Source organism: Calypte anna, chromosome 7, assembly GCF_003957555.1.
Source record: "Calypte anna isolate BGI_N300 chromosome 7, bCalAnn1_v1.p, whole genome shotgun sequence".
Taxonomy (NCBI): Eukaryota; Metazoa; Chordata; class Aves; order Apodiformes; family Trochilidae; genus Calypte; species Calypte anna.
Window position 1 is genome coordinate 20079762 of NC_044253.1, and position 15396 is coordinate 20095157.

Below are 15396 nucleotides of genomic sequence, written 5' to 3' on the forward strand. Positions count from 1 at the left end.
AATACTTTATTTGTTTCTTTATTTCTTTGTTTTCTTTATAGAGAAAAACTTTTATCTGGTGGTGTAATCAATGCATTCAATGTTTTTTTCTGTCGTTATCACTTTAGTAATCAAATAAGGATCACTTCCATTTGCTTCTGCTAGTCCCAGTGATGAGGAAGCCATTCAGAACCTGTCTGACAGGCACTTGCTAAACCTGCCTGTAAAGAAGCTGCTTGTCTTTTTGTCTTTTGATCCTTGGGCTTTCCTGTCCCTTAAATTTCTTCACAATTCTGTTTCTCAACTTTCCACAAAGCAATCTCCTTACAACAGGACACTCATTTATATAACTGCAGCATTTCTGCTTTCCTTTGCCTATAATAAGGTTATGCTTATTCTGAGCTCCTGTCAATGCTGGCTGCCTGTCCTCAGACCACACAAGATCTGTTTTGTCATGACTGTTCCACAATTAAGTATAACTAAGCTGTTCTTGGGGTCACAAGGCCATTATGATGGACTTGGTCCTCAGAAACTACAAAAATTCTTGTGTGGGGAGAAACAAGGAATACCAATTCCTTCATGAAAACACATAGCAGTATGGGGGAAGACTTCAAGTCACCTTGCCTGGCTGTCACTAAATGATCTGGGGTATTTCGAGTTTTACAGATGCATCAAAGAAACAAAAGCTGTCCACTGTCTGTCCTAATGAGAACATTTCACTAGTTGTGCAGTGCATGGAGCATGCCAAAACGAGTCTGCATCCACATGCCCATTATGTTGTTGGGAAGGATGCTACATTGTTTTGGAATCCCTTCTCAAGAATGCCAGCAGTTATACAAGACTTCCTACTGCTGCAGAACAGAACAGAGCTGGCAAAGTAAATACTTGCCAGTATATCCCCCATTGTGAAAAAGTCTGATTCCATAAGACCCATCCTTTATAGCAGCATAATACAAACTCTATCTATATATGAAATAACTATATATGAAATATATATGACTTTATAACTTTAAGAAATTTATCTATTTCCCCAATATCTGCTACTATAAAAAATATATTATTTCATTGTTAATGTGTAAACCAAAAAGAATGAAGCAACTATTAAAGTTTCAGAAATTACTGCTATTATTCAGTTCTTTCATCTCTAGGGTGCTCGGCTAAGAACATTTGAAGGTTCCAGTTTTCACAAAGATTTATAACAGTAATATCCCTGGAAAATTGGGAATGTGGCTTGAAGTCCCTATATAGCAGGAAGAATTTGGTCATCTCAGGCAGAGAAAAGAATGAAAACAGGGCCTTCCTCTGTGAGCAGTAAGCTCTGGCAATATCAGCTAGGATGAAGGGCAGAAAATTCTCTTCCTGATATTGCTTTCTTTAGCAGTTGCCCCTATTCAGTTTTGAGGCCAAAGAAACTGTGATTGCCTTTTCTTGGCACAGTCCTGACTAGAGAAAACAAAATGAAGTGTCCAAGCCATTGAGCTGGTTGGGATTCACACCCCTTCATACACACCAGACTTTGCAAGGCTTGGGTGAGGCAGTTTCCTGGTCAGATCTTGAGGCTCTCTAACATCTAGGTCTAACGCTCCACTGTAAAGTTTCCATAGCTACAAACACTGAGAACTGCAGAAACCCCACATCCAGCCTGTAACTGCACGTTGCTCAGGAGGCCACTTCGCTGCCATGGAAACCACTCAGTGGTGAAAAAAAAAAATGCTTTCTTCCTGCTGGTGAATTTGCTGTGGTACGATCCAGGTTAGAAGCAAGTTACCCAGTGGCTCTCCAAATAATGCTGGTTTGAAATTGAGGTTCCACGAAGCTTGCAAATCTTCAGTTCTGCTATTCTCAGTGCAGCTTATGCCTTATGCTTTAGTGGGATTATTTAATTTATCTTTTATCTGAAAGTTATTCCTTCTAGAGCAGGTTTGAGGTGAATCCTCTCAACTACCTGCTCTAGTAATACTACTCTAGCAAAAATGAAAAGTAAAAGTAAAAAATACTACTCTAGTAAAAGTATTGATGGCATTGCTATAGTAGCTTATACATTAAAAATAACTTTCTGTCAATAAGAGTGTCTGAAAACCAATTTTTCTTTATTTAACATTTAATCCAAAGGCTGTTGTGTGGCTGACTGCTGAGCTAGTAGCTTCCCTGTCCCAGTTTGCATGGGCTGTTAGCTTTCCATGCAAGGGGTTGGCCCATCCCAGTCAGTGAAATTCTTGGCTTCTGCAGAGCAGGTAGCATCAGGCCCTAGGGATGTGAATCTTGTCCCTTAAACTCAGCAGTCAGCCCAGATCTTTATCTTTCTAAAGATAAAAATCAGAGTGGATGGTGCCATTTCATACTTTCTTTGTTTCCCTAATCACTTTTGGCTGAGTAATCTTGGTGGAGGGGAAAAAGCTTTAGCTTCTAGAAAGGCTCTGTGTGAAATGACACCATCTACTCTGATCTTTATCTTTAGAAATTACAGTTTGGCTGCTTTAATTCAGTTCCTACCACACCACAAGTGTACTGTCAGCTGCAAGATCCTAGCACTGCAAGAGTTAATATTTTAAGGAAAATACAGAAAGAATTTGGGACAGGGCACACTAGCTGCAAATACAGTATTTAAACAAGAAACACAGGGGAAATATCAATTGCTTAATGCATTAGAAACAGCTTAGTGGTAAACTTGGCAGTGTTAGGTTAACAGTTGGACTCAATGATCTTAAAATGTCCTTTCCAACTTAAATGATTCTAGAAGTCTATTCTCACTGCATGGAGTGCCAGATTCTGCTGGCATTTGCAGTCCTGGAACCAGGCACCTCAATAACTCAAATGCCATCAGGAAAAGTCAGTGACTTCTGGACATGAGCAAAACCCTGAATGCTCTGCTATGGCTACCAGAACCTGTCCTGCACTCAAGACTGTATGAGGCAGATGAATATTCAGACTTACCTCTTTAAGAACTATAAGAGATTTGTTCAAGAGAAGATGCAGGAATTCTGCAAGGCCCAGGAAGGTGAATCCATAAGACCTGGCTCCAGTTAACTTGTTAAAACCAGCACGCACAGATGCACATCAAAACCTTGACTTGTCCAGCAGTAATGTTAGCTGCTTCTTTTTCATTTGAGAACCAAATTTCCCTCGCCAGTGTTATGCTTCAAGTAGGATCATTTTCCCACATCCTTTCTAAGAGTTAGGGGTTTCATTATGACATACACATAAGGACTCACTGGGAAATCAGTCAAGTGCTGCTTTCTGCAAATGAAAGATTCTCATGCCAAGCTCTGTAACAGAAAGCTGCATATGGAGCTCACATTTTGCTTATGTGGTTTCTCTTATGTCAAACTCTCTCTCATTCTGTGCTCTGAGCAAGTAAGGGAATCCTCTGTGAAAAAGGGAAATTTTTAAAGAATTTCCCCATTTTTATGTTTCAAGATGCTAAGCAGTATATGTTCAGCTTTATGAATTTTCTAAAGTTCAAAAGCAGTTTGCTGAGGAAAAACAACAAGCAGTAGAGAAATTCCTTTTATAGTTTTCTCTCCTACATTTATGGGGCAAAGGATTGCAATCTACAGTAGCAAGGACCCCTGACCTGCTGCTGCTGATGGAGAAATGTTCCTCTGTGATGGGCTCTGTGTGCTGGCAGAGTGCTGTTTTGTCGTCCTTTAAAGCACATTGAAAGGTCCTTCTCAAGCCTATCATTTGAATTAGATCAGGCAGGACTAGGCAGGCTCAGCAGGCACATCTGCCAGGCTTGTGCTGGAGTGAAAGTCTCTGCCAGCCACTTGTTGAATCCCCAAGTATCCAGCAAGCTGCAGACATCTCCTGACTGCCCCAAGAGAGCTGAAAGCAGAGTAAAAACTGGCAGTGCAGCTCAGGCTGCTGGCACTCAGACTGGCAAAAGAAGCAAGCATTTCCAAGCCCAACCCAAAATAACCAGGGAGAGAAACCAGAAGGATAAGAGCAGCCCACCAAGCAGAGGATGAACAGACAGCTCTGCAGCTCCTGGCAGGGAGTAGCCAGACATGGCAGAGTTTGGGCAGGCTGACATTGCCATGACCCGCTCAGCTCAACAGAACCACATCACTTCCAGCTCTGTCCTACTACCTTGCTTGGTTTCTCCATTTCTAGATTTCTTCTCCATTTAGTTAGCTTGAAATAAATTTTGATAAGAAGCTTATTCATTCATTCTGCTGTTGAGAATGGCCTTCTCGCTTCCCACAGCATCTGGCACCACACAGCTTTGTGAATGGGAGACATGAAGAGTGGGGAAAATGAATTCTGCTTACATTGTTACACAATAGCACCCAGAGCAGGATCAGAAGTGCCCAGCAGACTCTGGGCCAGGGAGACACCAAACAAGCAGCCTAGCAGTCAAATGTTGAGTCTTTTCCCATTCAAGCTTCTGTTTCTACAGCTCATAGAATTTTAGTTTTTATTTGAAAAACATTGCTTAGTTACTCAGCCAATTGATTTGATTCTACTATCAGAAAGCTGCCCCTAGCCTAGAAATAATAATTTCATCCCTAAGAATTTTCACACACAAGGATGTAACCTAAAAGTTTAAGTCATAGCATAAAATAATAACCCACTCGCATGCAGGAGAAAAAGTAGAGTTCTGAATCAAGCTCTGTTAAATCAATGCAAAGACTCCTGCTAGTTTCAAGATGAAGCACAGATCAGTATTTCCCAGATGAGTAGATTAGTTCTCCCTAATTAGTCTCGACAGTCCACCAGACTCTGGAGATTACTATATATAGCCAGTAATGCTTATAGGTAGGATAGGCAGGCAGGGAACATATACAGAAAATTGATACTAAGTCTGTAAGATAGAATCATCACAGCACAAGTCATTATTAACAGCAGGGAGAGAGGCCTTGCTGATCAGCCAATGTACAGCAATCAGAAGTCACCATCAGACACAGAATTTACTGTGAGATTTTTTTTTTTTTTTTAACTGTCAGTCACCATGCAGGTCTTGGTGAGGAAGCTTCTGAGGCTGACTTGGGTTCTTTCAATGTGCTGACATTGGAAATAACTGGCAAAGGCAACTCATGACCACCTGGAGGTATAGGCTGAACTTGCAGATGTCTCCACAGAATGTGAGTAATGGCACTAAAACAGAACCCTACAATCTATTGTTGTAGTGAGTAGTACCCATTATATGCATTAGCAGAATATCCAAGAGAACAAATTAAGCACTTGGTTTTGAGTGCAGACAAAAAAACATGCAGTCCCCTTTCCTTTCTAGATTTTAACAATTATTCTTATCTAAGCACCTACAGGGTCTGAATTAAATGCTTATTCAGAAATGTTCTTCCCAACATGTGGAATCTTTTTCTACTCCTTTGTTTTGAATTTCTGTGTCAGTCACCATAACACTTTACAGGTTTTTATTTTCCTGGGTCTTTTATCGATGATGCAGTGAAAATCTGAAGTGGAAGCCATACAAGAAAAGATACAATCATGCCAAGAAATAAGCCTCCATTGTACCGAACTGCATCAATCTCCATGCAAAATGCTGAGTAGGAGAGTTTGGAGATGTATTTCTTTAAAGGTGGCATATTAATGAAAATCTCGTTATCTGTTGGCCATCAACCTGAATTATCACACTGACATTTTTACACAGCATATGAAAAATAACCCCTTTTCTGTGAAACAAAAGTACAAAGTCCTGCTCATGCAGGAATAGCTCATCTTAGAGTGGGAGATGTGACGTTTGTTGGTGCTTGCACATTTGTGCAGTTTCTTAACTGAACATCAGGGGTTTGTACATCTGGCAGGATGACCAGTCATTAAAGTTTGTACTTCCTAGACTCTGGAGAGCTATTGGGGGGGTTGTCTGAGCACTTTCTGATACCTCGTACCCCACCACTGTGTGCTACATGAGCACTGTTTCTGAAGAATCATAGTCCCTAAATTTCCCCTTGACAGCTCTGCCTGAGCACTCCTGGCAGGTCACTCTATCCCAGTGCAGGGCACTGACTTCTGGAGGTTTGCACTGCCAGCACAAGGCAGTTGAAGGAGTCCAAAGCATTCCCAGACTCAAAACCTCAACCCTGAGGTTCTTGCTTTGGCACAACTACCAAAGCAAACTTGCTGGGAGAGTATAACTCTCCCTTCAATATCCCTTCAATGCAATCAAAGTGTTCCAGTTTCCCTTAGTGCAGAAAGAAGGATGCTGCACTTTTTTAATCATCTAAGGATCTTAAAGGGCTCTTGGTGCAGTCATGCTGCTTTTCTCTAAAATCAATTGCTTTTTTAATGGCATTTGTCTGGATGTAAGAAGCCAAGCTCTATCCCAAGAGTTCTCATTTTGCCAGGCAAATATCAGAGTTTTAATGGGAAGTAGAATTTGCCTTTAGCTATTTACTGGCTACATTAGTAATCAGAATTCAATATTTATGAAGATATATCAATACTCTCAAAATATCATGCTGACATTTTCTCTGAACACACACTCTTTGCCCCTCCAGGCAGCTATTTCAAAATCAATATGCCCCTGAAAGACAAGTGGCTTTTTTTAGTGCTCCACAATTATCAAACAATAAATATTTTGCATAACAATGTTCATTTACAGAATTAGAACATTTTCTTGGAAGAAAACTTTGAGACTATTTCCTTTGACTCTGACCCCAGACTCCCCAGCAGCATCTGGCAGAAGGCTCCAGCAGAGTGAACCCAGCACGATGCTCAGCACCCAATGCCCATCTGTTATCAGAGAAGCTGCACTCATCCTTGAGGGGAACTGGGTGGTTGGAGATTACAGGTTTAGGAGCACTGGCCTACGGGTGATGGGGCAGAGAGGAGTGAGAGACTCCACAAACGTTTCTGCCCCTCAGCTGTTGCCTCTGAAGACTCTTGTCTTACAGCACTTTTGTGCCAATTATTGCTACCTAAACACAGGGACTAATGCTAGCCAGAGCAGTCCCCGGTGTTTCCCTCACAGAAACCAAGTAAGTATCCTGGTCAGAAAATCCACAGAGCCCAGTTTCAAATTTAACCTGCTTTCAAGTACTGCAAGCTCACTGAGTCCTGTTCTCTCCCTACAGCACAGCCAAGGAAAGAGGGTGGAATTTACTACTCATGTTTCCAGTTAGGTTAATGGTTTCCCCAAATCTCAAATTATTTAACTTTGTATCGGGCAAAAGGTCAGCTGAGTCCTAAAATGTTACCACAGCACTAACTTGCTGAATAGCTTGCTGAGATTTACTGGCCTGGGGTTACAAGAGTCTGCTTGTAGCACTTCCTCTCTTTGTGCCTTGCTCAGCTCCAATTCTAAATCAGCAAAGGAAACCTCATTGCCTTGCATGTTGTTGCAAATGTATTGAGGATATCTATGTCTGGTTGCTGCAACATCCTGTTTTCAGACTTTATGATACAGCACAGTAGCCTGAATTAGCCTGAGGTCTTTGTCAGAGGCAGACTCCACGAGTCCTCTCAGAAAAGAAATGTCACCAGCTCAGTGAAACATTACAAAGATTATTCCAAAGTGCAGGCATTCAGGAATACTGCAATCCTTGTTAGACTTCACAGGGATTATCACAGCAAAAAAGCCAAATATCTAAGAGAAGTACCTGAATGAGGGGGCTGATTACATCAGCCTAAAACCAAGTAAGATGGGCACTAAAATAACCTGTGCAGCTCAGGAACCAGTCTAACATACCAAAAACTTACTGGGAGCCTTTCTTTAGGTTACAGTGGAATGCAAAGCAAACTCATATTTATATACATTTGCTTGACATTTTAAAATCAGAGAATGTTAACCAGTAGCTCAGAAGTCTGTACCAATGACTACTGATACTCCCAACTATGAAAAAAAAAATCATTAAGTGGCAATGAATGATGTCACTTATTATCATTTATCAGCTATGTGAATTATTTAGTTATTTAATTACAGTCCAACGTTCATTTGCTACTGGATTCTGAGATTCCTTCCATTCCTACCTGGTGAAGAGGCAACAGATTTCAGAGTTAGAGTAAATCCAAATCACTCCATGAACTCAGTAGAAACAAGAACACCAAATGGGCTCCAGCAACCAGGCCTAACACATTGGACACTGTTTAACATTCATGTCTTATGGTAGCGAGGATGTTACAAAAAATGAGCCAAACAAATCCTTAATTTCAGACAGCTATGAGTCAGCATAGGAAAATCCCTTTCTCTTTGAGTACCTTTAGGATGTAGAAATAGTCACAGATTCCTTTTTTTACAGAAGCATCACTTATACAATAACATTTTAAAGGCCAGATATCAGCATTTCTTCATATATGCAGATAACTAGAGCTGAGGTAACTGTTTGGCACTTGCAGAAAAGCTTCTCTTTAACAGGATGTCTGGAAAATCCTTATCATTGGTTTTAATTAATTAGTTAGGATTAATTCTTGCACAAACCAAAAGTACAAATTGAAAAACAGGAAGCAATCATGGAGATTTTAGATGGCAAGAGCTGTATTCTACATTCATTAAAAATTTTCGTAATAAGTATCCTCACTTCAATTAGGAAATCTTGTTTTCCTTTGGTGCTTTTTTTTTTTTTTTTTTTTTTTTTTGAGAGCAACATGTCCACATAGTTCTCCTTTTTTAGATACAAACACACTTTCTAATAATGTATCTGTGCTAAACAGGCAATGAGGAAGGAGACAGAAGACTCAGGCACCACCCCAAAGTCTACCTCGTCAAAGGGGCAGAGAGCAGATCACTCACCATCACACAATGCAAATCATGCAACAAATTATTCACCAGACCCACCACTACAGCTTTTCTGATTATTCTTGGGAGTCACTCTGCTTCCATTATACAGATAGAAGAGCAGCCTGGGTGGCATCATACAGATGGTCAAAGAGAACTGTCCTTCTTCCCAGAGGCTTTCCTCTGTCCAGTATTGGCACAAATAATCACCAATGTCCACAAAAAAACCCCCAAAACTCCACTGTGAGGACTGATGCAGTCATTCCACGGTCTGAAATATCCTGAAAGGACAAGGCTGACTAGAAAGCTTGGTCAGCAAAGCTTGAAAACAGTGAAAATCCATAGAAAAGGAGGATAAGGAAAGTTTTGCCAAGGCACCTATTATTCATGGATCCTGATTACATTGTGCCAAAGCTTCTGGCCCTGCTCTCCCCTAACTTACAGTGAGCTGGAAGGGCTGCAACCAGAAACAAAGCCCTTTACAGGAACTGTGTCTGAGGAAGCTGGGGGGTTGGCTGAGTGCATTCGCTTTGCTGCATTTCTAGATCATTAATTTACTTGCTTGTAGGTCTCGCTTTCAGACTCACTGCACATAGCAGTTTTGGCTTCCACACTTTGTCTGCTCATTTATTGGCTCATCAGAGACAGGCAGAGAATCAGAAACCTGAGTGGAAAGCATGTCTTCATCACAGGCTGTGACACTGGGCTTGGAAACTCACTGGCTAAATGGTTTGACAAAAGGGGATTTTGTGTCATTGCTGCGTGTGCTACAGAAAAAGGAGGCCAAGAGCTCCAGTCCTGCTCCTCACCCTCGCTGAAGACAGTGAACCTGAACTTAGCTGACTCCAACAGCATTGACAGGGCTGTGCTGTTTGTGACCAAAGAGACAGCTGGCAAAGGTAAGTGGCAAGGCAATTTTCCAGAGAAATGATTCCACAGAACCAAATCTGGTCCCACTGAAATTTTTTCATCTTACTGATGAAACCCATTCACTCTTCAATTCTGTCATTTCCCAGTTCAAAGTGATTCTCTCCTGCAATTCTTTTGGGCTTCCTCTCACTTTCACCTACAGGGTGCCTAAAAATGTAGTTGCTCAGTCTATAAAAAACAGATCATCCCCAGGTGTGTTTTTCAGACTCTTCTTGGTGAAGTTGAAGAATTTCAGTGGGGGGAAGGTGCTAACTGGTACCATAAAGAGCTTTATTGAGACTAAACCCAGCCCACCCTATTGAAAATGACTGATACAGCGCTTCTTTAGCTCTCCTCCAGTAAGCAGAAGAGTGGTTTTTTGCAAAGCTAAGAAAATCCTACTTATGCAATGCACACCATGACTGCACTGACTGGAAGAGTTAAATACTTGCCATTTCAGCCAGTTTTAGGTAGCTCTCACTACAGCTATCATATGCCTCTGAGCACTTTTCTAACAGGAGAGGTTTGTCCTTGGATACCTATGAGTGGAGCTAAAAAACAAGCCTTAAATGTGCAAAGAGAGATAAAAAGATCTGCATGGTAAATATATCCAACTGTGGCAATACATGGTTTTTTATCAGCACACATAGCTGACTAGACATTTTTAAGGGCTGTCAAAGAGGCTCAGCTCACTGCAGCCACCATCCCTAATACACAGCGATACCAAACAGTCAATAGGCTTGTAAATTAATTAACTGGGTAATACAGCAAAATACATATCTTCTGCTAGAACTTCCTCCTTAAAGCTCAATAAATCACTTTTGGCTTCATCAGGACAGATCCAGACAAGTCCTGAATGCAAAGAGTGAGAGCAAGGACAACATAAATATTAGCTCTTACCTCCTCAGGTAGTGTCCTGCTTCCAGCTTGTGGAAAGCCACTCGTTCTCTGTCAGGGAAACCACTGCTGTCACCTCAGTCTGAGAAACTCTTTATGGAGGTAGGTGCTGGACTTTCAGCCTCTCCCTTCAGGCACAGGCTGTCCCCAGCAAACTCTTGGAAGCGTCACTATTTATCTAAAGTTCCTCAAGTAATTTATAAGGTAGTAAAGCAGTATTATCAATACACAGGGTTAAGCTAATATTTTTAGAAGCACTGACTAATTCCACATATCTAGTTCAGACCTTTAGACCCCAACCCAGAAAAATCAGTATCTCCACTTGTATGTATACTATTTGATTTCACAAGAATGTAAGTGCATATTAGGAGCCTACATATGTGAGTGGATCTGGATAGTAAAGCCCAGTATGGTGGCCAGTATCTCCAAACAAAATAGTTTTTCTTTAATAATCAAAGAATCATTCGGGTTGGAAAGGACCTCTGAGATCATCAAGTCTAACCCTTAATCCACTACCACTGTGGTTACCAGACCGTGGCACTGAGTGCCACATCCGGTCTCTTTTTAAAAACATCCAGGGATGGAGAACACACCACCTCCCTGGGCAGCCCATTCCAATGTCTGATCACCCCCTCTGTAGAGAATTTTTTCCTAATATCTAACCTAAACCTCCCCTGACAGAGCTTAAGTCCATGCCCTCTTGTCTTACTGGTAGCTACTTGGGAGAAGAGCCCAACCCCCAATTTTCACACGTTCTTTAGAGTCAATGCCTAAGGTCTTTAGCCGATTTTGCCAGATGTACACAGTAGATCTTACAAGCAAATCCCAGAAAACTTAACTCATCTCACTGAAGTTTTTGCAGATTGTATGCTTCATTCCCAATGCTACATATGAAACTGGGGTAAGCTATTGCCACACAGTGAAATAAATGGCTTTGTAATCCTCTTAGGGCTTTTCGGCTTGGTGAGTGATGCTGAAGGAACAGCACCTATAGCGCCCACTGACTGGCTGAGCATTGAAGATTTCCACTCGGTGCTGGATGCTAGTCTGCTGGGATTGATTGAAATCACACTCAAGCTTCTGCCACTTCTGAAAAAAGCTGAGGGAAGAGTTGTCAACTTAATTCATGCCAAAGGCCTCACAGCTTTTGCAGGAGGTGGCTACAGCCTGTCCAAATGGGGCATGGAAGCTTTCTCTGACACCTTAAGGTGAGTAGCCAGAAATACATGCATGAATCCAAGAACAGATTCCATATGTGCTGAGGAAGGGTGACTGTATGTTTGCCTATGTATGTTTTCTCTTTGCAAATCTTGCCAAAGGGAGCAAGGAAAATAAGAGGATGCTGGTCACTTGTTTTGGATTTCAATCTCCAGTAAGATGAATGGAGTCACCAGGAAATTGCCCTGGGAAAAGCTTTCATCTCCTGGACTAACATGCAACTTTTGGGCATATAAATCCATTGCATACACAAAAGTAAATCAACAGCATAACCTGGTCAAACACCCTGAGTCTGCTCGTATACCCCATTTGATTTTTATCTAATGCTCCACTACAATCTGAGCTGGGCGATCCCAGCCAGCAACCACATTACCAAAGGTATTCCTAACTTAAAAAAATTAGGCTGAGAGCCCTTCTCTGAAGCCAGTTGTGTTGTACTGCCTTGAGAAAGCCAAGGCCTAGCCCAGCAAGCCAAGTCTTCACAAGGACTAGGAAAGCTGGTTGCAAACCATTCTGAATGCTTATAAAAAGGTAAGTATATGCCCCAAGGACTTAATGGCTAATGGACACGTGGTCCAGCCCTTTGCACACTTTGGAACACAGCTACCTGGATCTCTTGAGCTGCCCAGCAAGACAAAGAGGCCATATTCACCCCAAAGTCACTTCACAGCAACTCAAAATTACATAGAGGGAACCATACTACCAGAAAACACTGACCTTTATTGCACAGAGCCACTTAACCATAGAATGGATAATAAAGTTCTAATCCAATTGAAAATGTTTGCTCACTTTTACTTTCTCCCAAGCACTTACCCTATTCCTGCTGGAAGATGAAGTAATGAAATAGTATTTGAAATAGTCACGTTTTAATTCTATAATACCTGGCTAAGAAGCAGCTCTCTGCTGCATTGTTTGCACCAGTCCAACATAAACCCCACAGAAAGCTGTCAATCAGCCTGACACTGTTTTGTTTTTTCCCTCAGAGTTATTTGCCTGCTGTGCTTTTACAGGACAGGTACGCTGCTATGAAGCAAATTTGAATATCTCAAAATTATTCTGACATTTCAAGATTCAAAATCTTAAATAGCCATTTGTGTAACAGACTTTCAACTTACTTGTGTTAAATGTTATGCCATTATTAGGTGGCCTGGGATGGTTACTGGTTTTTTTCCTTCTAGGATAGAGATGCAGCATTTTGGAGTGAAAGTAAGCATTGTTGAGCATGGTTTCTTCAAGGCAGCAGCTGATTCAGATGTCATCAAGGGCAACCTCGTAAGACTTTGGAATGGACTGACTCCTGAGATCAGGAACTCCTATGGAGAAAAATACTTTGTTGAATGTAAGTAGAAAAAGGACTGCACGAAACCTCAGGGGGCATATTATCAATCTATATAACTACTTGAAAGGAGGCTATAAAGACAATAGGGCCAAGCTCTTTTCAGTGGTGACCAGGAACAGGACTCAAGGCCATGGGCACACTCTGAAACACAGGATATTCCTGCTGAACACCAGGAAACACATTTTTACTTGCAGGGTGACAAGGCACTGGCACAGGTTGCCCAGGGTGGGTGTGGAGTCTCCATCACTGGAGATACTCAAAAGCTGTCTGGACATGGCTGTGGGCAACTTTGTCTAGGTGACCAAGTTTGAATAGGGGGGTTGGACCAGCTCCTTCCAAGCTCTATCAGTCGTTAATTCTGTGAACACTTGCTGGCTTTCATGAACATTCATTAAGAACCCATTGCTGTTCTGGACGAGGTTTATATTCGATGAGACTTGTGTTATCAGTCCTCATATGAGGCTGGTGAGATGGGATGTCATGGTACCATCCATAAGTCTACACTCAGAGGTAGAATGCCAAGGGGTAATAGCTATGACCATATTCTAAGTTTATGCTTACTGATAACTGAAAACTTGTGCTGTGTCACACTGCACTTACTATAGGAAACGCCTGGCTCATGATACAGGCAACAGAGGTTTCTCTTTACCTGTCTCTCTCTCAGGTGTTCTGTAGCCTTTCTGGTCTCTGCTCTGCTGTAGCCACACTGCTGTCAGTACTTGAGCCAGTAGTTAAAAGCAGGCTTAAAACAGTAGTCAAACCTTTGAACATGAAGAACACTCTCACAGAGAACATTACATATAAATGACTTCAGGTTTATTTTCTTCTTTGCAGATATAAAAGCTCAAAGATCATTAGTGAAAAGACTGTGTGACTCTGATACTTCTAATGTCATAAAATGCATGGAACATGCCCTGACATCAAAGTACCCCAGGACACGATATGGAGCTGGATGGGATGCAAAGTTCTTTGGGCTGCTTCTCTCCTATGCCCCAAGCTGTTTATCTGACATGCTGCTGCGTATAATATTTCCAGCTCCAGCAGCTGGCAGGAGATCAGTTCCTGGAGTTGTAATTAACATTTAGTATTAAACCAGTATCAGCTCTGCAGAAATAAATATTAATCCTGTCAAAATCAGATGGCCTCTTCTTTATCAGTTATTAGGGTGCTTAAATTCACTTCAGAAAACACTTTCTTCACTCCTTTACCCACCTTACCACTCTGCCCTCCTTACTTCGGCTTCCTGAGGTTGCAGATAGGTTCTTAAATCCAGAAGGTTTTTGAAGGCTATTTTTTACGCTCAGAAATAACACTGCTATAAGATATGCATTCATAGACTATATTAAGCCACAAGATGAATATTAATACTACTCACAGAATAAATTATTTTTAAATACAAAAAAATAAAGCCACTAAAAGAATAATTTTTTTCGAGCAGACTGCATCAGCATATAGGCTGCTCATGGACTTGAAATCAATGGCCTTTCAGAACATATATTTTATACACATGCCTTACAGAACGTGCTAGTCAGATTTAGGAATCTACTTCATGGGGAATTCACTCATGGTCATATTTAGGAGTTGCTATACTCCACAAGCGTTGTAACATAAGATAACAAATAATAACAAATCCCAGCTATTTCAACATATTAAAAAAATTACAATAGCAGTACTTGCCCACATCTGATCACCTGACTTCAACTGTGGAGGGGTAAAACATAAGCTCTTTTATAGATATGCAGTTAGAGGAAAATCAAAACCACATTGGACTCTATTACTATCCAAACAGAGTATACACAGAGTATAAAAATTTGTATATTAACATTCTTCCTACTATTAATATGGTTTCTTAGGGAAACATTAACAATAATAAGGATTCACATTTTTTTCATACTTACTTTGTAAGTTTAAAATTATTATTATTTCACTCATTATATGAAGCAAGTCCCTAGTGTATGCTATGGCAAATTAATTTTACTGTGCACTGTTCAGAATGGTAAAATGTTAGTTGAGGTTACTGTGCCTCTGGTAGACTGTTTCTATCTGTTAAGCTGCTGGCCAGAGGCTCAAAAATTGCTGTTCCTAGAGATATTAAAATTGAAGGGGTAAAGGTTTTATTTGCTAAAGAGCTGCAGTGGTGATTAATCATTAATGTGTAATTCAATTAAGCTTACAAAAATACCATGTGTAGGTCAGAACTCCAAATGTAAGAAAAAGCATTTCATCACTGTGTGTGTGTGTGTGAGGGGGGCATAAGTTTGTGTTTGTACCTGTGCAGGAAGGACAGAGTGTAAAAAAACATTTAGTAATCTGCATTTCATCGATGTTTATTCAACAAATAGCTCCAAGAATAAATTTATTTTAGTTTATTTTTTGTTAA

The 15396-nt window shown here is 40.9% G+C and overlaps 1 protein-coding gene across 1 annotated transcript; it reads left to right on the top strand.

Moving 5' to 3' along the window:
- The first annotated feature begins 5015 nt into the window (after window positions 1–5015).
- On the top strand, window positions 5016–14101 carry DHRS9 (dehydrogenase/reductase 9). The gene is made up of 5 exons (XM_030454420.1): window positions 5016–5063; window positions 9222–9552; window positions 11409–11667; window positions 12856–13016; window positions 13851–14101. The coding sequence occupies exons 1-5, from the start codon at window positions 5016–5018 to the stop codon at window positions 14099–14101; spliced, it is 1050 nt and encodes a 349-aa protein (XP_030310280.1).
- The last annotated feature ends 1295 nt before the right edge of the window (window positions 14102–15396 follow it).